The sequence below is a fragment of the Porites lutea genome, chromosome 1, assembly GCF_958299795.1.
Source record: "Porites lutea chromosome 1, jaPorLute2.1, whole genome shotgun sequence".
NCBI lineage: Eukaryota > Metazoa > Cnidaria > Anthozoa > Scleractinia > Poritidae > Porites > Porites lutea.
The window spans coordinates 54,254,764-54,279,257 of NC_133201.1; the positions used below are offsets into that span (position 1 = coordinate 54,254,764).

Genomic DNA, 24,494 nt, shown 5'->3' on the forward strand with positions numbered 1-24,494 from the left:
CCCTGGAAAACACGGAGGAAAAGGCGTTATAAAAGTCAGTGAAGGAAGAATATATATTGACTAGGATCAAAGCGGCGGTAAAGCTGTACAGTAACCACACCCCGTAATGCAAGTGGTTAGAAGGTGTTTTGCATTCCGCCCATAGCCAGCGATACTGCGTATATTATATAGTGTTAACTCCCACGAGGATATTTTAGGGTATATAAGCGGCCACGCGGTATTAGACACGATCAGAAGATAGAGCAGAAATGTACCAGGTTTTTTTTACCCTCTCCCCCGGAGTCTTCAATTCAGCGTTTCAGAAGTGCGTAATCAGAAAATTACAGTATACAGAATAAACCTGATGTAAGTGCAAAAACTGGTACGTGATTGTCTTCTAAGTGGATTAGACACATATCTAAATCAAAAGGTATGAAGAGAACGCTGAAGAAAGTGGTCGACGAACGTTAATTAAAGATGCCAACAAACATGCCCAGGAACTGGGTTTGGAACTTCAACCCAAATCCCATTGCTAAAACAGATGAGGTGAATGGAGCGTTAATTGGGAGATGTGCCAAGGAAAAATTAAAGAAAAAGGGAATGGAAGAAGTTAAAAGTGAAAACTGGCAACGAAACTGCTAGTGGCAACAAGGTGGAATGACAAGGACTTGGGCGATGACTTTTTTGCGTGGCTAGCAGCTTGTAGATCAGTCAGCCGTCTAGTACCATCACGGGCTCACAGGAATTGTACCAGCAGGTCCTTTCAACGAACGTTTATCACCATGAGAAGAAGGATTGAAGCCATTACCTGATGTCACATGCTGAAGAGTCCACGCCACGTGCTGGCTGGCTGCTCGGCGCTGGCGCAGACCAAATACATCGCTCGGCACAATTCTCTTAGAGTTGCTGAAATAAAAAAATGATAATATTCCCCCTTGGTTTTCTCCTACCGAGCCAAAACCGGAAGACTAAAACCAGGGAGCTAAAGCTTATTGGGATGTGCTAGTTTATTTAAGGAATACTGAAGTCAGAGTAAACACAATAGATGTCAGAATAATTAATAAGGAAGATAAGAAAGTCACACTACTAGAAATGAGCTGCACTTGGATGGAAAACAGAGAAGCAAAGGAGTCGGAGAAGACCATGAGATATGTGCCACTTCGTCGGTTTTGAGCTCAAGATGTAGAAGTGACCCAGGGGTGATAATATCGTTGTTGATGTATTGGGAGGTGCATCTATGAACACGGCTAAGAGTATAAAGGCACTGATCAGAGAAAGGCCAGGAAGGAAGACACTAAGAAAAATGCAGAAAAGTGTTCTGTCACACTCTTTGAACATTGCAAGATAATTTAAAATCCTTAAATAGCTTTGAGCTATGTTTTTAAGAGACTTGAAAGTTATGATTACCTTACAGGTGTTATTCAATTTTAATTTTAGCAATTTTTAGGGATTTTTTAGAGTACCTTTAGGCAATTTTCAACACATTTTCTGTAACTTTTAGTTGTTGTTTTTGATACGGTTTAGGCAATTTCCTGGCTTATTTTTCTGTATTTTTTTAACAAGTCGCAAAGGAACTTGAATTTTTTCCTTAACAGTTTTAATGTAGTTCATTGGTTGTACATAATATCTAGATTTTACGAGTGTTCCATATTTTAGATTTAGCCCACAGGTTATGAAATGCACCCGATGTGCTTTTTTTCTTTTTCTTTTTTTTTCTTTTTTTTTGTCACCTAAGAGCTTTCAGAAGTTTTTACTCCCTTAACTATAAAAGTAAATTATTGCCAACGAGCAAGCCGAGCGAAGACGGTCGGCTTGCGAAGCGGCCAGCTTAATGCCACGCGAAATGAAGTATTGCAGCAGGCAGAAAAATTCTCGATCGTGCTGTGAAAAGCGTAGTGTAAGGTGTAGATTCCAGGGGGATTTTAGTGGCGTTAGATTTGACGTGTAGTTTCACGTGACTTTTGATGACCTTTGTTGTAAACAAACCTTCAAAGTTCGGCCATTGTTTTCTGCCACACTACTGTAGTTGTACGAACTACAACTCGCTATTTCAAGTTCGCGCTAACCTATAAAATTAATGTTATTTCCCTTTCGCTGTTTGAAACTCGACAATTTTAAGGTTCCAAATGTCTAAGCAGAAGAAGAGGAGCGATTTTAAGGCCAAGAGCATGGCAGAAATGTAGGAACGAGGAGTGCTTGTAATGGAAACTAGTTCTCGCCTCAGCAGCTGAAATCGTTTTATAAACATTGAAACTAAAATCGGTGATGTAGGCAAATTCTTTTTCTTTCGCTGGCACTTAGAGAAAGCTACAATTAGTAATTATTATAAAAATTATGCCAGAATCCTTTGAGGCAATTTTTTTAAAAAGCTTTATAACTTTGACAATTTTATACGTAGAACAATGTCAGACCAGAGGTAACCCAGGCTCTGTGATAGTACCACAGTACGGTTCCAGTAAAATTACAGTGTTTGTATGGGGTAAAAATTCCATCCTAAAATTTCCCTTTATTACCAAAACGAGGAATTTACATTAGGGTCTGTATCTCTATCAGCATTTTTCTTTTCTAATTTTCCCAGCAGGTTCCGGCTGCCAGTATCGATATGATTCCCAGGCATTCCTTTTCTCGCTGGTTAACAAGCCAGGATTGGCACATGTGGAACTTCCTGTGTATAAATATTACGGTAATGCCTTATACGACTGCTTGTCTTATGGACCTACTTTCGGAGGAGGCAGTGATCTTGAAATTGCCGACAACGCATCATCCAATAGCAATTCCTATACCAACCTTGGCAATACTTACAGCCCACCTAGCGGGTACAGCTATCAAAGCACCTTTACCAAGACTTTTCTGGCAGGCACTTATCAGTTTACTCCAGACGAAGTAGAAACATTTTACGAAACAACCTAAAAGATAACTTCTACACCACCTCCGGTCAGTTTGTGCCCTTAGTCTTTTAATGAATATTACAGTAAGCCGGTGTAACAGTTGTAGTTTGAAAATATTTCTTCACAGGTAGTTAATGGCATGTTTCCTATAAATTAATCATCCATTAACTGTAAAACCTAAAACGAAAACTACTGCTTTTCTATCGGTAGTTAACTTTTTATTTAATTTCAAATCAGCTTGAATTGCAATCGGGATATTCGTTTATGAGAAGTGAACAGTTTTTTTGTTTTTGTTTTTTGTTTTCCCAATTAAGCGAGTTTTCCCTGGGGCTGAAAAAACCGTAAAAAACGTGTTTTTGGGGGAAAAAAATGGAACCTTTTTAAATTTTCCTATTCTCCTTACAGATTTGTAAAAGTAGATAATAACAAAGACTAGACGGCAGAAAATTTAGTAACTGAATCCCCTTTAGTTGACAAAACTCGTGTTTTCTTACCACAATCAACAAGAGCCTCTCTTGCAATCATTTGATTCTTCCACGATTTTTCTCTACTTTTGACATCGGACCAGTCGGAGAGTAGTGTTGCCGGAAAACAAACTTCAGACTCATTGCATTTCACAAACGTTTGTTTGGTGAGGGGCAAAAACATTCTGCAAATTCTGGTAGTGCCCGTGTGCAAGCTTGCAGTAAGTTCGAAGGCTCTCTTTCCACAAGTGTCGACGGACCTTTCGCCGCTATGCGCAAGCTGTTGGTGACATCCTTTTTGCAAAAAATGGTCGGACACTGCATTTACTGTTACAAATCATTTCCGTTCAACTCTTACGTAGAATCTAGATTTTCTGCTCGGTTGCTCTGCAATCAAAGTGCATTACAGTAATCAACGAAGCGTATAGAGACGCCAATGGCCCATTTTGTCTAAACTTTAATTTGTTTTAAAATTATAAAGTTTCGATCTCACTTACCTATACAATAAACTATTGACCAAGTCCCGGTTGTTAAAAAGTTGGATAGCGCTATCCACCGGATAAAGCGCTATCCAGAGGCCACAGAATAGACCCAGCGTTTAACCAGTGATAGACAAAGCGTTTAGAGATGCACCTGCATCAATCAATACTAAATTTCCTCTAAGTTTAATATTGACCGATGAATATTTATGAACGTGAACTTTTACTGCATAAATTTGCCAATGCGTGATACAATAAAAACCCGCGTATAGGAACCTAAAATTGAAGAACCTGTTAGGCTTAAATTTTCATTTTAAACCTCCTTTTCATAAGAACCTACTTAGCCTAAAATTTTCAATAGGTTCTTATTTTACAAAAACGAAGGCACAGATGAAAATACAGAAAAAAATTTTAGTCTAGGTTTCAGTCAGTAAGATTCAAAGAATCAAAAATGCAACACAGCATTTTATAGACACTGCAGGATGAAAGAAATGTATGCCACTACTTAGAAAAGATAAATTCACTGTATGGTTATCATCTAAACTGTACTCTAGATGATTATATATGCCCTGTAGTAGGGTGATGATCGCTAGTGCCCCTATCAAATTAAGAATCTAAGTAGCCTAAAATCTCACTAAATACCATTTCTAAAAGAATCTATTTAGGCTAAATTGAAAAATCTACTAGGTTCCTATACGCGGGTTTTTACTGTATACAATATACACAACCAAGCATCGAGGCTCGATTATAGCTCTCTGTCATTTCGAGCAGTCGTGTCTTTGTCCCCGGTGAGGCACCGTTTATGCACGAAAAGGGGCACCATTTAAGCACGAAGACAGAGGCACGATAACACCTTTAAGCAACCCAACGCACCTTCACACGGGATTGTAACTTCGTGATGGCATTTAAACAAGGCTCGTAAAAGCTGCGTTGCGTTTATAACCAGTCTGTAATCTGCTATGTGCAATGCGCGATTTACACTGACCAATTTCACTTCATTCTGTTTCCAAACTTAAGGTAAAGGCTGCTTTCACGCAAAAGTGCCGTGAAAGTGGCTTAGCAAAGCTATAGGCAAGCGGAGGCAATCGACTCTTTGACGGGTCATCTCCTCCATTGTTTCCCTTTTTCCTCGCAACGCACTCAAAAAACAGTGTTAATAGTTATACCACACTACACAACAACATTCGAAAAATGAGCACCGAACTGCCTCTAGGGAAAAGGCAACATCTGATGCGCGCGATATCAAAAGGTTCAATAAGAGCGCGGTCTTTAAACGCACGATGCATGTAGGCACGACCTGAAGGGGATGTTATACGGGACGACTCGCAACGACGATTTTTAGAGCAACACAGGGTTGCAATATTTAAACAATGTTGTAACCATTCAAAATAACGTAGCAACGATGTTCCAACACTGTGTTGCGCTAGAAAATCGTCGTTGCGAATTGTCTGGTGTAACAGCATCTTAATGCTTGATAAAAGCACGCTCTAAGGCTCGATAAAGTCACGGTTAAGACTCGTTCAATTTACGACCAAGGCACGATCGATGCACCTGTCTATCAGTGGAATTCAGACTCGATACACGTTTATCAGCTTCCTACGCACTATTATAACTTCAAATATCTTGGTTCGTGGATACAATCCAGTGAAAAGGACATGAATATAAGAATTGGACAAGCTTAGAAGTGCACTCAACAAAATGATGAAAGTGTGGAAATCAAACCTAAAAAATCATCTCAAAATAGGTTTCTTTCGGGCCACAGTTGAAAGTGTACTGCTTTATCGTGCTGAATGCTGGACGATGACTGGAAAGATGAGGAATAGACTAGATGGTACGTACACAAGAATGCTCAGAGCAGCTCTTGGAGTTTCCTGGAAGGAGAATAAAACCAACAAAGAACTGTACGGCAACCTTCCTAAGATTACAGATACACTGATGATCAGGAGGCTGCGGTTTATAGGACACTGTTGGAGAAAAAAGGATGAGGTGATAAGTGATCTACTACTCTGGGAACCAAAGCACGGCGCAAGAAAGAGAGGAAGACCAGCATTAACATATGTAGACCAGCTGCAAAATGATACTGGTTTGAGCATTGTTGAACTGAAGAACATCATGGAAAACCGGAAGGAATGGAGGAAGCTAGTTAATGGAGTTCGAGTTCGCTCGAAATAAGCAGGCAAGCAAGCAAGCACGCACTATTATCGTGCAAGCATGCCGATGTTTGTTCGATTAAGGAATGTGGTCCATTTTGGTAAAATTAAACATTTTATCACGGCTATTGAAAATAAAGGTTTGAAGTATATTTTCGTTTTATTTGAATTGAAACATACAGAATTTTTAACTTCTCACGGAGGTTATTTGCTAAACACCACACTTAAAGCCCCTGGTGCCGGATTTTCAGGAGCAGGTCTAGGACGCGCAAAATGCGGATTTTATCGATTTCAACGTTTTTTGCTTATTGTTGTCATAGTGATATCGATTTTACTAAAATCTACATTTTGACAAACTTCAATTCATAGTACAATCACTGGTGAAATTTTTGTAGCCATCTGACAAGGATAAAATCACTTTTACGGTGACTGAAAAGCATCGGTATGGTCTCCGAAAAACTGTATCCGGAAACATCACTCTAAACTCCTCTTTGTCATGTAGTCAAATTCAAGTCTATGATCACCAGGGTTTTTCGGCCTGAACTGAAATCAGCACTGAACAATTTTGGCCTACAGGACAATATTAAACAGTTTAACATAAACTACTACTTAGGTTGATAATTAGTCATGATCAGTTTTATGTATTCACAAGGAGGATTATTATTCATTCAATCCATCGACTAAATCTTCATGACCAACTGGCTCTTGCCATATTTGGAGGATGTGAGCAATTGACCACTCCAGAAAATACTGTAACATACCATAATGCTCTTTGTTTGTTACCCCATAATTTTGCATAAGCATTGTCTTTAGTTTCTCTTGGGAGTTAATATGGTCCCAAGAGAAAGTGAAGACAATGCTTATGCAAAATTTTGGGGTGACAAACAAAGAGCATTATGGTATGTTACGGTATTTTCTGGAGTGGTCAATATAGCATCGATTCCGGACTATTTGATGGACACGATTTCAATCGATGGTATATTTGCCTAGAAAGGAGGCCGCTTAGGTTAACAGGGAACTTAAGAAATGGCGTTCACGACTATCCGATGACAAAATGGCTGAATTTCCTGCTAAAACTGAACAGAGGAAACGCAAAACATATTGTCCGATTGCTGTTATGAACTAAGTTAAAGAGTTTCTGCTTGAAAAATACATACTCTCTATGTCCACAAACCTCGCCGAAAAATAGGCCAAAGTTTTAGAGAGTCTACGATCTACGAGGAGGTACTAGCTTTTTAAGAACTTAGAAATAGTTTGAACGAAAAATAAAAGCAATGTTGAATTCGCCGGTCGAATGATGTGAAGAATTACGCTGATCTAGTAGGCTGTTATCTTGCACTTCCGCCGGCCTTCAGCCTCGTTAGATAACATGCTCCTCGATCTGCATAACAGGAGCGTACCGTCCATATACGCAACGCCCGTCCGCACAGCTGAAATCTGGCAAAAAAATGCTTCCTCAAAGATTTTTAATCATTAAATCGGGATAACTGATAAATTTTTCTCACTGTATCGATGTCCTTGCCCGTCTGAAGGGAAGAAGTCTCGCCCTTTGCATGAACCTCCTTGATGGCGTCACTGTTGTATCCTTTTTTTCTCGTAAGCATTGCACCTGACAGATAACAGTACAGATGGGTAAAATAAATAACTAGCTATTACATTTTCCTTCGTATTCATCTACTGAAAATTCTCTGGGGAAGCATGCCCTCATACCCCCATAGTTTGGGGCGCCATCGATGATCTACCTTTTCTTTCCGTGCGTACAACTTCAAAAGCTTAAGCTACTTTCCTGAATAATTCTTCACATCATATTCAGCCTCATTCAATAATTGTTGAAAGGAAGGATCGCCCAGAAAGAAAGAGGAAAAGGCCGGTATCTACGGTTCTATTTATAACACAGGCTAAGGCTATTAGCTCCCTATAAAAGGTAACCTATTTATAAGCCTCCATCGTCCCCATTTCCACAGTACAGCTGACAAACACATAACCACGCTAAACCTAAGTCAAAGTAACCAGTTTAGATGAATATTAAATTGCGGAACAACGTACCTAACTGAGAATCTTAATGGGGTTTAACAGTCAGCCATCAAATGGCCTAGAAAGATTTAACCGTCAAAAAAGGTTATTTTTACCGTCAACCGTCAACCGTCAAAACTGAATGCAGGTCAAAAAGTTCTAAGGTATTTCACGTACTATTTCAACTGATCTTCAAGGGATTATAGCTCAGTCCTGTTTCTAAATTGGAAAAAATAACAGTTTCATGGCGGCTCTAAAAGACTCTCGCTAGACATTACGAGATAACTTAACTTGCTTATATCTGAAAATATTTCGAAAGTGACAGGCCAAGACAATCTCCAAAACACAACAGACAGATCAATGAATAAGGTACGTGTGGGCAGGAAAAGAATATGAGAAAACTGTTTATTAGAAATAATACACAGCTCTTATATATTTACCAGATATGCGCTAGATAAGAAATAACTTTAGCTTGATAACCACAAAGTTTTCCAGGAACAGCATATATAGAAGACCGTGTTCAAGTTTTTCAAACAGAGTTTACTCTCGTTGTTGAAGACTATAGGTGTGTAACAACGTAAACGCATGTGTACTTTTAAGAAACGTTAGCGATAACAGGTTTAAATAAAGTAGTCATTATATCGGGAAGTCGTAAGATTAGAGAATTACATGTATAAAACCCAAGCAGGAAAGGTAAAGGGTTGTATGTGACATTTTAATTTAGCATTCAGATAATATGTAGAGTTTAAAATTATATTCATTTAGAACTAAATTGAGCCTGTGTATGGGTATTCCCGACGACATCGAAATTGCGACGATCGCTCAAGTTGATGAAGCGACGGTCGTAAAGATTTTAAAGCGACGATCGTATTGCCATTTCAATTTTGCAAGTTTGGCAGCTCAGCATTAGTCGTGCAATGACGGAAAAGATGTCTGCCAAATAGTGTGCTGCACGTTCAGTGTTTTTGCTATGTTTATTAACCTTTTTTTATTTTCTCTTTTCCGTCGTCGATTTGGATGCGCTGAGCTCGCTAGTAGCGGTTAATGCCACTAAAAACAATTCTTGACATGCGACATGATTTCGCATGAAAAACTGACGATTTCATCGAAGACAAGCGACGAAATCGACTTCCGCAGGTACCAATACCTTGGCTCCATATCCATTTAGCTTAAATTTACTATGTGTGCATGTAGTTTGATTTATCCGCGTTCGTTTTTATTTGTTCATGTATTAAGAAACCTTTAATTATTACTCTGCAAATTATATACCCTTTGAAAATAGTGTAATCACAGCATTGAAAACAATGATAATTTTGGCGGACCGGGAAGATTTCTATGTCGCAACATGGACATAGCATGCATGATTTGAGTTCAAGAACTAGAACGGGACACCCAACACAGCAACAAGGTTGAACTTGCCCCAATGTAAGGATATGTAAGACAGTCTTAGATTTTGAGTTACACGCGGTGGATTCTTGATTCTGCATTCCGAGATTTCCCGTAATTCGGAATCCGGACTCCCTTAAATGGAGCGAGTGAACTCATTAGGATACCTTTACCAAAGGTTAATGAAAATAACCGTCCAAGGCTTCAATTTCCCCTGGTACCGTCATTGACATCCTTCAATGCGTAATATTTATGAGCTTTCTAAACATTGTAATGATCAGCGTGACATAATAAAATGTAGTTTGAGGTAGTATTGCATCTTCTTTGCGTTCAAATTGTTGTTCAATACGTGATATTTATCATTTATTCAAACACCATGCATGCATGATTTGAGTTCAAGAACTAGAACGGGACACCCAACACAGCAACAAGGTTGAACTTGCCCCAATGTAAGGATGTGTAAGACAGTCTTAGATTTTGAGTTACACGCGGTGGATTCTTGATTCTGCATTCCGAGATTTCCCGTAATTCGGAATCCGGACTCCCTTAAATGGAGCGAGTGAACTCATTAGGATACCTTTACCAAAGGTTAATGAAAATAACCATCCAATGCTTCAATTTCCCCTGGTACCGTCATTGACATCCTTCAATGCGTAATATTTATGAGCTTTCTAAACATTGTAATGATCAGCGTGACATAATAAAATGTAGTTTGAGGTAGTGTTGCATCTTTTTTGCGTTCAAATTGTTGTTCAATACGTGATATTTATCATTTATTCCAACCCCTTCCCCCCCCCCCCCACCCCCTGTGTGGGGCATTAATGTTGTGAAAAACTGCTGCCGCAAAGAAAAAAAATCCTGAAGATAAAAATCGCAATCCAAGTAGTGAATAGATGAGCAAACCACTTTTAAATTCACAAATGAGACTCAGTCCACAGCTTCAGGAATGCTTTACAAAATTATAGAAAAGAAAAGAGTTTTTTCAGATATTTTTGACAGAACCGAAGAAACCAGATGTCTTGAAGATCTATAACAATTCGATACGAAAAGAAAATAAAAGTTTTTTCAAAAAAGGGGAGTGGCCTTTTTTCCCAATGCCACTTTTCCTGTTCCCTTTTCCATTTCAATCTGTACTGTTAAAAAGTTCGGCCCTTAGTCCAAATTTTTTCTCAGGGATAGTAGAGCGAGCGAAACGCGAGCACGCGTGAAAATCACCCCACGGCGTCTCGCCTTTCCCGCGTGGGGTGATTTTCACGCGCGCTGACGTTTCTCTCGCTCTACCATCCCTTAGGAAAAATGAGGACTACTTCTGGTCTAAAGCCTGGCTTAATGTTTTCGTCTTTTGCTCTTTTTTCCTTTGTTTTTTTTTGTCAATCGTAGTTGTACGACTACCATGACTTCAGCTATTTGCCCATCTTGAACAAAAGTTAATCAAAGGCTCCTGTAACCCTGCCCATTAGATAAGTATGCGACCTATGATGCACAACCTAATAATATAAAATATATTTCATTTTAAGTTGAAAACCCCGGCTTTTGAGGTCGAGAAGTTGTTATTATTTTTTACACCCACACAACTACAGAAAGAAAACAACAACAACAACAACAACAACAACAAAAGACATAGGTAACAATGACAGAAGTAGGAACCCATCCTGAGACGGGTTATACAAATTCGTTTAGATTTCCCTTCAGATCACGGTAGGGGAGGGAAGGGGGAAAAGGCACCATTTTTTTTTTTTCCAGAACACGCTGTAGAACACTTAAGTCTAATCCCACGACCAAATTCTTTGAAAGGTCGGACATATGATTAAACACTTTCCAAGGTCGAACAAACCACCAGACTCTTTCTAGGGCCGAACACGCGACTAAAAGCATTCACAGGCCCCGTGCCCTTTCAAATCTCTCTCAGAACGGGCACCGAGACACGACCAAATCTTTTTCAGGACAAACGCAACACCAAATTATGTCTTTCTGCAGCCGTCAACACAAGACCAATTATTTTATTATTTATTATTTATTTTAATTTTTTTTTTTTCACGAGCAAACACTTCCTCAGGTCGAGCATATGACAAAAGAAAAAAATTCTCAATTCGAACACACGACCAAAAATCCACAAAAACCAAAATATTTCTCAGGTTCAATTCACGACCAAACATTTTCTCAGGTGGATCACACAAATAAAAATCTATTAAGAGAAACAAACAACTCCAAAATGCTTCTCGGTTGTAATACGGCGGGTCGAGAAAGTCACGAATCGAACCAACCACAAGAAAAAACTGTGCGACAAACAAACTGAAAATTTCGGGTAATCGCGAACCAAATGGCATTAAAGCACTAAGGTTTTTTTTTTTTTTTTTTTTTTTTTCTTTTTTTTTTTTATTGCAAGTAATACACACACAGAAAAGAAACAAAAATTACACAGAATAAATAAAGTAATAAAAAGAAAAAAAAAAAAACAAAAAAAAAAACAAATAGCGAATTTACACACTTACATGGCAATATACTTACAAATATTAAAATACGTTACAGCAATGGTAATTCCATATATTACTGTACTTAGTATAATCTATAATTAATTTTTACATTTTTTTTTTTTTTTCTTTCTTTGTGGTGAAAGTAATATAAATACTCATAGTAGGTGCACTAATTTATGTTTTTGGAGTTAGGAGACAAGACCCAGCGAGGAAGAGAAAGGTTTCCATTTTTTTGTATTGCGCGGTGTCTTATTTTCTAATTGGTATATATGTCTCAGATAAAACAAGAAATTGTTGTGAATTGGGAAACATTCTTTCGATCTGCATATCCAGATAAAGTTCTTAGCTATAAGACAACAAAAGTTTATATGGAGCTTAAAGGAAGAGCTGTCTGGCGTTAGGCCCAAAGCGGTAGTCATGTCTAAGTAACTGCCTGGTTGGAGGATCTGGCACGACTGAAGCCATATCGAGAAATTATCCCAAAAATTTTTGGTTTTTTGGCATTTCCAAAATAGATACATCAAATCCTCTTTCTCGTCATGGCAAAAAGTACATTTTCCGTCCTCTTTAACTCCTATTTTTTGCAGATAGCTGTTAGTTGGTAAACGTCTGTGTAAAAATCTGAAATTAAAATCAATAAGTTTTGAGCTCGTTGTACAAGTGTTTGCTGCTTGAAAAACGTTTCTCCAGTCAGCATTTTTATCGGTTGAAGAGTGGATGTCTTTATGCCATTTGCCTATACAAGATGTGGGTTTTTCACTTTTCTTTGCTATTAGTTGCTTGTAAGCAATTCTAGATGAGTTTTGGCCTTTGAGAAATGTGTTAAGAGGACTTTCATACGGCTGATGTGTTCTCGGGATTTGTCGTTGTAAAGATTTCACGGCTGAGACGATTCCGAAAAACATTAATGGTTTTACTCGAATGTTATATCTGTTCTGAAAATGGTCGAGGGAAAAAAAGTTGAGAGAATTCTCGTCCATTAGATGTTTAACTTTTGTTATACCCTTGTTAAGCCAATTATTACAGAAAACTGGTGCGTTATTTATTCTTATTAATGAATTTTGTAACAGAGGTAGAGATAGAAAATGATCTTTTGATACTATTTTCCTCTCGAAGAAAGTGTCAGACCAGATTTCTACAATTTCTTTGATAAAAGGGTCTTCTATCTTTAGCATATCAATGTCCTTTCTGTTAAGATTTCCTAATTCGAAAAAAAGAGTTCCTCCGTATTTTCCCAGCGCCAGATTAAAGAAGTTTTTCCATTTGCCACGGTTTCCTGAATCTAGATTCTTTTTAATCCACGTGGCCTTGAGTGATTTGTTAAAAGAGGCAATATCAATCATTTTTAGTCCTCCTTCAGGGTAGTCATTGATCATGATCGAGCGTTTAATTTTATCCTTTTTGCCGTTCCATAAGAAATTGAAAAAAAGCTTGTTGATCTCTTTTATCGCTTGGTGATTCGTTTGCAAAGGTGTGAGCATATAGACCAATTGGGATGCTACAAGGCTTTTTAGTACTGTTATTTTGCCTATTAAGCTAAGTCTTCTAAATTTCCAGCATCCCAGGATAGTTTGGATTTTTGCCAATTTCTCGTTGTAATTGAGAGAGATTGTTAACTGTTGATCTGTAGACAGCCACACGCCTAGTGCTTTGACCTTTCCCTTTTGCCATTTAAAATTTTTTCCGGACAGAGTTTCAGGTTGCAGTTTCTTTTAGAACCTATCCACAAGGCCTCTGTTTTCTCATTGTTCAGCCTTAGGCCAGATATGTTCCCAAATGCTTCTATCAGTAACAGTGACGCTCTTACTGATTCTTCAGTTCCATCTAAAATGAGTGTCGTGTCATCCGCATATTGACTTACTTTAACTTCGGTATTATAGATTTTGATGCCCTTTATTTCTTTCTTATTGCGAATAGCTTCAGCGAGTATTTCTACGGACAGTATGAAGAGGTAAGGCGATAGGGGGCAGCCTTGTCTAACACCTCTACTTAACTCAAAGAAATTGCTTGCCCATCCATTGTTTAGTATACAGCTTTCGGTATTGCAGTAAAATAGTTCAACCCAGTTTAACAGTGAGGGGCCAAACCCAAAGTGCCGTAACGTTTGGTTTATGAATGACCACTCTAACGTGTCAAAAGCTTTTTCAAAATCGAGGAAAAGCAGTAGACCGGGTAAACCTTTGTTTTCTGCATACTTAATAGCACTATCTAATGTGCGTATATTGTCACTGATACATCTGTTTTTAATAAAGCCTGACTGATCTTCTGATATAAGTTCCGGTAAAACTGTTTTGATTCGATTTGCAATAGCCTTTGATGCAATCTTATAATCGCAGTTTAATAGTGTCAATGGGCGCCAGTTTTTAATCAGGTTGGGATCTGCGTCCTTCTTCGGTATAAGCTTGACAATTCCTCGCCTTTGTGGTACAGCGAGTTTTCCTGTTTGGTAAGAAAAGTTTAGGGCCTCTGTTAGTGTTTCGCCTACGTCTTTCCAAAAAACTTTATAAAATTCACACGGCAGGCCATCAGTACCAGGTGTTTTTTCCGTGGCCATACCGTTTAATGCTTCCAAACACTCTTTAGAAGTTAAAAGACCCTCACAATGCTGTTTTCTTTCTTCACTTAATACTTCTCGTGCAGGTGGAAAGAAAACTTCCGGGTAATCGTTAACTTGTACTTTTGAACTGTAGAGACTTTTATAAAAGGTCTCGCACTCGTGTAAGATTTCCCTGTCGGATTGGATTAAGTCTTTGTCATTAACTTTCAGTTGGGTAATTGTTCCTTGTTTGCAGTGTCTCTTCTCTAAGTTTAGAAAGTATTTAGTGTTTTTTTCGCCCTCATTGTACCATCGCGATTTAGATCTTAGAATAGCCCCTTTTGTCTGGTATTCGATTATGGTTTCAAGTTCCCGTCTTTTCTTTTCTAACTCTGACCATACATTTTGGCAGTCAGTGGCATCAATGTTGGCGGTCTGCTCCTCCAGGATTTTGATTGTCTTTTCTATATCATCTTGTTTTTGGAACATTTTTCTCTTATTTATTCTGCCAAACTCAATTGATGTCTCTCTAATTTTCATTTTTATCATTTCCCACAGTAAGTTTGGATCGACAGTATTATCCAGTGCATATTCATCTTTAGTTTGAGTTATAATGGATTGTACTTTCTTTATATATTCTTCGTCCTTTAGGAATGAGGTATTTAGTTTCCAGAAGCCCCGTCCTCTCATGTTATTATGCGTCGAAATTTGCAACGTGATCAATGAATGATCTGTCTTATAACCAGGGACTATATCCGTGTTGATTGAGTTGCAAGATGTGCATTGACTTACGAGAAAAAAGTCAAGTCTGCCTTGTATTTCGGGGTTCTTCTGTCTCCATGTAAATCGTCGTTATTCAGGGTTTTGTATTCTCCAGACATCAATAAGGTCTAAGTCTTCGGAATAGCTATTTATGACTTCCAACGATTTTTTGTGGGTTTTTGCAAGGCCACCTTTTTTATCTTTCTCAACATCCAAAACTAAATTATAGTCCCCGCCAATTATTACCTCATCGCACTTAAAATCTGCTAACCGCTCAAAGACCGAGGTAAAAAAAGTTGGGTCGTCGTTGTTTGGAGCATATATATTTGCCAAGGTTAAGTGTTTCCCATTTGTAATCAAGTCACAGATTATATAGCGTCCCCCGGGGTCGCAGTATGTTCGCGAAATTTGAAAGGTGAAAGTGTTGTTAAACAATATGATAACGCCTGCCTTTTTGCTAGAGCAGCAACTGAAAAGGGCCTGATAACCCCATTCAGCTCGCCAGTCATGCATATTATTTTCGGTACAATGAGCTTCTTGAATAAAATATATGGCCATTTGTTTTTTCCGCAGCCAATTAAAGAATTCCCGTCGCTTGCTTCTGTCTCCTAATCCCCCAGCATTAATTGAACCAATTGTAAGTTCCATTTCTTTTGTTGCTGTGAAGAAAGAAGAAACTGATAATTTTCACCCAAAGAAGAATAGCATGAGAGATTATTCTGATTTGTGCAAATGAGATATAGAGTGTCGGTTTCGTACAGAAAGGTCTAAAAAAAAGATATTTCAAAGCACTGAAAGTAAAACAAAACAGAAAAAAATCGAAAAAAAACATAAAGACAAAGTTAAAATGTTTTCTTGCTGGATGGTCGCTTTGCATCTCTAAGGGGTGACTAGCCGCAAGAAAAAAAGAATAGTAAATTTGTCCCCGTAATACAATTATGAAACAGTCTCAGGATTAATGATCAGTTTTTTTCCTACAGGCCACACTCGACCTCTAATAAATAACTTATCTGGTTCCGATAGACTGAAGAATGCAGGAATGTTGTTTCTTCTGGCCTCTTGGAAGGTCTTCATCTGCTCTTTGCGTCTTCTGACAATTTCTGCAGGATAGTCGCGGAACATTTGGAAATCGGTTTCTTTTAATCGGTGCCCGAGTGAAAATATTTTCTGGACATCCTTGTATCTCAGAAAACGAGCCAGTATTGGCCGGGGCTTTCCATTCTTGCTTTTTCCACTTCGATGAACTCTTTGGATTTCCACGCTTCTTGCGTCGTGGAAGCCCAGTTCGCGTTCTAAGAAATCTCTTAGGGTTTCTTCGACATCTTCGGGTTCATCGGAGGAGCCATCTTTTATGTTCATAAACCTGATGTTCTCTCTTCTGGAGTAAGCTTCTAGGTAGAGATTTTTTGCTGTAAGTTCGTTTAATAACTCTTTACTCGCCTCTGCCTTTTGTGTTAAATCAGTGATTGCAGCTTGGTGATTTTTTAGCTCAGTCGATATTTCAGATAACTGTGAGCTCGTGAAATTTCCATTTTCTTTAAGATCGTTAATGTCTTTCTCCGTAGTTTGTCTGAAATTTTCCAATACTGTTGTACGCTCTTCTAGGCAGTTGAGCTTTGTCTCGATGCTTTTAACAGATGATTCTATCACGTCGAGCTTTTTTAAACGCTCAAGGATTTCTTCAAGCTTTTTTGCCATGTTTGCTGTCATATCTAGCGCGGTTAGGATTGTGTCTTCTTCGGCTATTTCTCCGTCGGTCGAGATGGATTTTCGAGATTTTTTGTTGTCAGGTGAAGAGGTTGAGTCGTCTGAACTGGTAGATATCCTGTTTCTCCTTTTTCCTAGTAGTTCAGATAAGAATTTGGCCATTTGCCGTTACGGGGACCTCGGATATCAGAAGAAATTGCGGACAGCCCCAATAAGCGTCTTTACGCCGCCATTGCTCGTCCCAGTCACTAAGGTTGTGATTGAGTTGTTTGGAATTCTAATCAATCAGGATTTCTTTATCTCTCTGGTAGATGTGAACAAAGAAAACGACATTAGCATACTTGCCGGCGTTTCCTACCCCACCCCTCGCGCGCTTTTCCCCCTTCTCGCGCGCCCGGGATCCCCTTCCCCTTTCCTTTCAAAGGACTGCCACGCAGGTTAATAGATACAGTCCAGAATGCGGTTGATTCGAAATACTAGGAAAAATATTTTGCCTTAATTTTTAGATTTTTGTATAGAGACGCCATGTTGGCGCCTATCTGTTCTGGATGGCATTAACATGACGGATGGAAACCAACAGAAACAACTGTCACCTTAGCTAGCTTTGCTACGAAAGCGTGTGAATTCACCCCTCGAGGAACTCATAAACATTAAAGTAGTACTTTTCCTAACACAAGGACTGTTCAGATAGCAACTTCCAGGCTTTAATGGATTGTGCTAGCATAAGTTTTGGCAAATAGCACCTATTTTCTGAAAAAGCACCGCTAGCATAATTTGCCCTTTTAGCTAGTTTTACAGCTCGAAATTTTCATTTATTGATCATGCAACCAATTTTTTGGCTCGAGATCAAAGTCACGGGCAAATTTAAGTGACAAGATTATCGTTTTTGTCTCTTTATTGTCACATTCATTGGACCTGCTTCCCACAGGAAGAGACCCAGAATTCTTTCCACAGGACTAAACGCATGCGCATCTCGGCTATCCAAGCTGTCGTTCACTACAAATACTTTGCAAGACATTGATAGCCAGGTACTTTATGATGAATTATGCGCTAGCAAAGTTTCTAGTCTATGGATAGGGAAAATTTGTTTGCCTTTTACGTGTTAATTGCCCAATAATTGAGGAGTTTTTGCCAAATATAAAGTAAAAAGGACAGGCATAATTTCGGCATTAAATTTTTGCTAAAATGAGTTTAATTTACAAAAACTGGCATAATTTTAGAAAAATACGAGCACCGTTAGGCCTATGTAGCATAACATATTGTCTACTAGCCACGCCCCCCCCCCCCCCCCCCGCCCTCCCCAACTAAGTCAAGTCTTTAACCTACGTGGCAACTATCTCGACTGCCACGTAAATGCCGTGTCACGCAAAAGGTTTGAAATTCAAGCATACTCTATTACAAAACAAAGAACCCTTTCGGAGTGGAAAGTTGTAAGAACATAAGTTTTTAGCTGCTTTGACAATTAATTAAAGCAAAATCTTAGGAAAATTGACAATTCTTTACTTCTGAGTGTTGGTGACTGACGTCATGTGAAAACAACGAATAGATATCATTCATAAATCTAGTTTTTTTCCTACTTATTCTCTTCGCACCTGGAACTGCAGAGCCCGGGCCTCTTTACAGACTCATTTAATAGCGTAATAATTATAAGTTTGGTTATAGGCGCGGAAAATTTGGTCGATTTGTGGATATAATTTTGATAATTAGACGTTCGATTTACATTGGGAAGTTCCTTTTCTTAATATGGGGTACAGAAGCCTTTACAAACATTTTGCAGTCAGTAGGAATTTCAAATAAGCAACTTTAAAACGTTTTGGCTTCATAATGGGCATCATGCCATGCATATTTTAGGTCAAATTAGGCTTGAACTCCCACTAGCCAGCACAATTAACTCTCAATATATACTACCTTTCCCATTTGGCATCGGAACGAAATAGGAGCATGATTTGCCCCGCTGCTATCTTAACTGAACACTATTTTTTAATGAAATTTTCATAGATGGTAAAAAAAAATGGCACATAAAAAAAATAAAATCGAATTTGACGTCGTTGAGGAAAAGGTTTGGTTTAGTTAAACACTACGCTTTACCCTAAAGCAGGTTATTTCTCTAACAAAACAGATGATTCGAGAAAGCTGTTTAAAATAATTTATTATAACAAAAGGCTTCAGTGTGAGTTAAGAGTCAATAACGCATGCTAAAAAATTAAAAGACTATAGGAAACCCAAACAACATTTTTGCTTAAAATCTAGAAAGATTAGAAAGAGTTCCATAAGTAACGATAACCAAATGAAAGTTTGATGTGCGTAGTTCTTAGCAACAGTTAAAGAAATTTAATTACCATTAAAGGGAAACGTCTTGTAAAAGTTCACGATTTAGACTGTGGTGCTTGATGCTATCCGTATGCTTCAGCAAATATTTCCAGAAATTCTAAATGCATTAAACATGTCAATACAAGAGAGAAAATGTAATTTGCAATCGACAGTCTTTTCGGAAGAGAAATTAACATTCTACAGTAATTCAAAAAAGTGTTTGTGTAACTTGAGGTCCTATTATTTTCAAACCTGACATCGAATCTCATGACTAATACTTAGTTCACCTGTTATTTTTCATTCACGCTCCTTAAAAATTAAGCCCATCCTCGAAATATAATTTTGAATATAAAAAAACAAATGACACTTAATGCATCTCCATTCACCTACTAATAGTTACCAACTGCAGCATTGAATTTGCTTTTTCTTTAAAATAGGATTTTTTTTTCTAGAACTGAACAAAAAAAAGACTATTGATTCTGATTTTATTAGGAGTACTGAATATCCTAAAATTGGGGATAAAGAGTAGAAAATGTTGATACAGCGTTAAGCACTCCTTTGAAATTTTTGTTCTGTTCTATCTTCCATTTTCGGCACAATGTTTTGTTGATGTAAAAAAAAAAAAGTTGTTTTATTAAAAAGGAAAATATCACTGAGCGGCGGCGCCCCTGACCGCAGTCGAAAGGAAGCGAAATGACCGGTGGCCAAAGTGTTTATTTTAAGGTGACTCGACCCAGTTTTTTTTAGGGGGTACCATCCTACTTTGAAGCTCTCTGGTATCCCCACCTTTACTTTTATCGCAAGTATAACACATAGAATGGATAACATATAGATCAATCTACAATATAACATAAAATTTTTGGCGATCGGAGTAAATGTCACGTGGTTATAATGCCACGCCCCTTTGAGGTCTGAGTCCAAAATCTGCTGTTGCCAGCATTTTTTCGTGAAAATCTCTCGGCTACACATAGTGCCCATTAGTGCCTTGCGCTGAACAGAGTTTCACCAAAATCGCAAAGACCCAATTCGAGAAATTCAGCGGTTTCCAAATTTAGGTCATAATTTATGCGAAAATGATAAGCAAACTTTACACGGATTATATCTAATAAACCAAGAGATTCATCCCTTTATTTTGGGCATCGTTATAACAGATGGGTCCTTGCAAGTCCGCAAAACGCTTTAGGGCCTTGTAAATGCGCGCGATTTCGAGCAAAGCAAACATATAGAAATTATAGTTTTCGCTATTTCTTGACGTTTGTCAGCGTTTAAGAGTCAATCTCACGAAAAAAGCATTTCCTTAAAAATTCGTAGTTTTTTTTCCTTCAAATTTTTTCAGGGCCACAATTGATTAACTAACTACCCGGACTTTGAATTTCATGGTCATTGAAAAACTGTGACATTATCTTCTATAAGCTCAAACTTGAGTAAACATTGAAGATTTTTAGCGTTTTGGCTGAGTTTGTGCTTTGGGAGTTGCCTATTGTTTCTAGTCTGTCATTATACAGCATTCTTGTTCAGCACGCGTGCAATGACCGCGCTTGGCTGACTTCCGAATGCTCACCGAGATATTATGAATTTGGTACAGTGAGACAGGCCATCGCGTGATACATAGAGGTTTAACTAACAATTTTTAATCAATTCTCGTGCTTCTTGTGTCTTTGCAAAAAAATCAATAAGTGCTACACACTAAGTCTACTTACTATTACAAAAATATAATTTTTTCATAGGTTTAATGCAAGCCAATAATTAAACCAACTTCGTGACGGGAATATCTCGGTGAGCATTCGGAAGTCAGCCAAGCGCGGTCATTGCACGCGTGCTGAACAAGAATGCTGTATAATGACAGACTAGAAACAATAGACAACTCCCAAAGCACAAGCTCAGCCAAAACGCTAAAAATCTTCAATGTTTACTCAAGTTTGGGCTTATAGAAGATAATGTCACAGTTTTTCAATGACCATGAAATTCAGAGTCCGGGTAGTTAGTTAATCAATTGTGGCCCTGAAAAAATTTGAAGGAAAAAAAACTACGAATTTTTAAGAAAATGCTTTTTTCGTGAGAAGGACTCTCAAACGCTGACAAACGTCAACAAATTGCGAAAACTATAATTTCTATATGTTTGCTTTGCTCGAAATCGCGCGCATTTACAAGGCCCTAAAGCGTTTTGCTGACTTGCAAGGACCCATCTGTTATAACGATGCCCAAAATAAAGGGATGAATCTCTTGGTTTATTAGATATAATCCGTGTAAAGTTTGCTTATCATTTTCGCATAAATTATGACCTAAATTTGGAAACCGCTGAATTTCTCGAATTGGGTCTTTGCGATTTTGGTGAAACTCTGTTCAGCGCAAGGCACTAATGCGCACTATGTGTAGCCGAGAGATTTTCACAAAAAAATGCTGGCAACAGCCGATTTTGGACTCAGACCTCAAAGGGGCGTGGCATTATAACCACGTGACATTTACTCCGATCGCCAAAAATTTTATGTTATATTGCAGATTGATCTATATGTTATCCATTCTATGTGTTAGACTTACGATAAAAGTAAAGGTGGGGATACCAGAGAGCTTCAAAGTAGGATGGTACCCCCCCCAAAAAACTGGGTCGAGTCACCTTAAAGATTTTGTTCAGAAAGCCAATTTTTGATGATCAATATTTACTCCGTTATATGAATCTGATACTCTACAACTGATGCATTTTACTAATGGCAACATTTTGCATTGTGTTTGTTATTAAATATTAATTAATATCAAATTGTCACCATTGCAACACTGTTTAAGACAAATTCCATTATCGGGGACACCCCTTACTCTTCGTGAACGCATCAACTACTTCGGGCAAAAAGTTTCAAGATACTCACTACCGCCGCCGAAACTTCTAGAAACTGGTGAGAATTGGTTTTGCTCCTTTAATACGATGTTATCGTTGCTATTTTTAATGGTTCGATTTTTCAACGGTTTTTTTCTGAGCCGATCGTAGGGGTATTTTGTTGGAGTTTTCTCTAGTGTATTTACTTCATGGTTTATGCCCGGTACTGACACCTTTTTTCTGTTAGTTTTGCAAAGTGTGCGGTCCCCCTTCTACTTGCATCCCTAGCTACTCTACGAAAGTATTCCAGTTTCGTGATCGTAAAAGCTATAATAGAAGAAAGATAAAAAAAAAAACATGGAAAAAAAGTACAAAGAAAAGGGAACTATTTTAAAAGTGCAAGAAGAGAAGAAATAATCGAGTTATGTTGGCCATGGCAAATATTAAGACGAAATTCATTAGGAAACTGAGTAATTTTAATTTTTAGTGGACAAAAACGTTAACCTTGTACCAGTTAAGCCCGAGTATCGCGTTCTTTTTGACACTTTTCAAGGGCTATAAATGTATTAAGTTATATGAAATAACTCCAAAGAAAAGATTCTCATGGGAGCAAGAGAAAATAGATTTCAAATTTCACAGGAATTGAGAAAACACAGGTAAAGTAAATTTTTAATTCTGCAGTTCATTTTTCATATATAAGGAAAATTATCAATAGCCTCCTTCTTAGACTACTTTGCCGGGCTTTGTTAAATCATCTTTTCCTACGAACGACCTTCGGAAAGGAGGAAGCTAGTCGTGACGAAGCTCTTAGAACGACTGAGCAGAGGGCTTGGAACATTATCTTTTAATTCTACTTTCATTCTTTATCGAGTCTTTTCGACCCTTTGCGCGCGAAGTCATCTGCGTAAACACTCTAAAATTTTAAAACAAAAAAAAGCATTTCTTTGAAAAATTAATGTCCAGATGAACGACTGTGTTTATATAAGCCTAAAAATAATAAGGTGCCAATTGCAGAAAAGAGTGACAATATAGTTTTGAAAGTTCATTTTAATTCTTTTGGCAATATGCATGCCGTTGGTTAACTTACCCTCCAGCTTACATCAATTTAGCGACCTGCCGTGGGCTGATGACATTAACGTTCTAGCTTCCATTAGCCGGCCGTGGGCCGAGTAACTATGTCATTTAACATTATCGGTAACAGAATTAAAACTTGATGTGCAAATTTCCTTTCGAATCTAAATTATTGCATGGGTACTGTTTTCTAGAAGTATTTTAAAGCCGAAGAGGAATTCGGTGCTTGATCGGCCAAACCTTGCACGCTACTGCGAACATCGCAACTCCGTGGAATTGAATTTGTAAAACTCTAGTCTCAGAAAAGTGCATGGTAACAGAACTCTCATCTGAATGCAATTAATTTCCTTTTTGACTGTTCTTGTCAAGGCTTCTTTTGTTTTCGCTTTCGCCAACCAAGATTAATAATTATTACACCTTGTATAAGCGAAAAAACATTAGCTTAAGTGTCATTGTCTGAGAAAGTGTTCCTTCGGCCAAAAGTTGTGGTCAACCGATTTGGCTGAAACTTGGCACAGAAGTTGGGTATAATGAGATATTTCAAAAGCCACTTTGGCTCACTTCTCTGAGTTTTAGTTTTGGAGTTACAGGGGGGGTCTCATTTTTTGCCCTTTGGGCACCAAAATTCCAGCCTTCCAGGGGACATTTTGAAAGTGTGATAAGACCCCACTGGTAAATTGTGCTGCCAAATGAATTTGACCATGAACTCTACTATAATAGAGCTTTCAGTTCATGCATGTAACTTTGTCCTCAAGGTATTGTACAGAGAGGAGCCTGGGGCTAGAGTTTGGCCAAAATTGATGTTAAAATTACAACCCAAAATAGCCATTTTTCAAAATTTCACTATATTCACCTGCCTTCTTGCATAACTTCCAAACCTATACCACTGTTTACTTTAGTCACCCAGTTATCAAAATCAGTTGAGAAAAATTTGGCTTATTATGGTTTATTGAATTTTTGGAACAAACACTTCATGCCCCTCTAAGGCGATGCAAAATGAAATTTTGAGCCTAATTCAGGCCATAAACAAACCAAATTGTTGACAAGAAGCCCTTATTCTGTATTTGGTAAGTGAAAATGAATTGTCAAGGCCAAATCAGTTTCGTTGTTTAGAAATACACCAATTCTTACCTTAAAATTGATCTAAAACAGACCTCTGATCAGCGCAACAAACACATAATTTAGCAAAACAAAGGTGATTTTATTCTTTGAAAACCTGGTAAACACCATATATAGAACACAAATGATGATGTTCTGATGTACAGATTACAATCTTTTTACAAGATGCTTAAATTTTTCTTTGATTTATAGTCAGTTTCACGTCATATTTCCAAGTATTACTCCAAGCATGGAAAGTCTCCATATTTTGTCAGGCCCATTTTTTCACATTTTTACCAGATAAATTTAGCTTATCAAAAGGTTCGTTAACATATAATCTTCGTCTGACCTTGTAATAGCCTGAATAG

The 24,494-nt window shown here is 38.0% G+C and overlaps 1 protein-coding gene across 1 annotated transcript; it reads left to right on the forward strand.

The window, feature by feature from the left end:
- The first annotated feature begins 5,610 nt into the window (after nt 1–5,610).
- Nucleotides 5,611–5,982, forward strand: LOC140932235 (uncharacterized). Its single transcript, XM_073381866.1, has one exon. It carries the CDS (start codon nt 5,611–5,613, stop codon nt 5,980–5,982), a length of 372 nt encoding a protein of 123 aa, XP_073237967.1.
- Nucleotides 5,983–24,494: the final 18,512 nt, after the last annotated feature.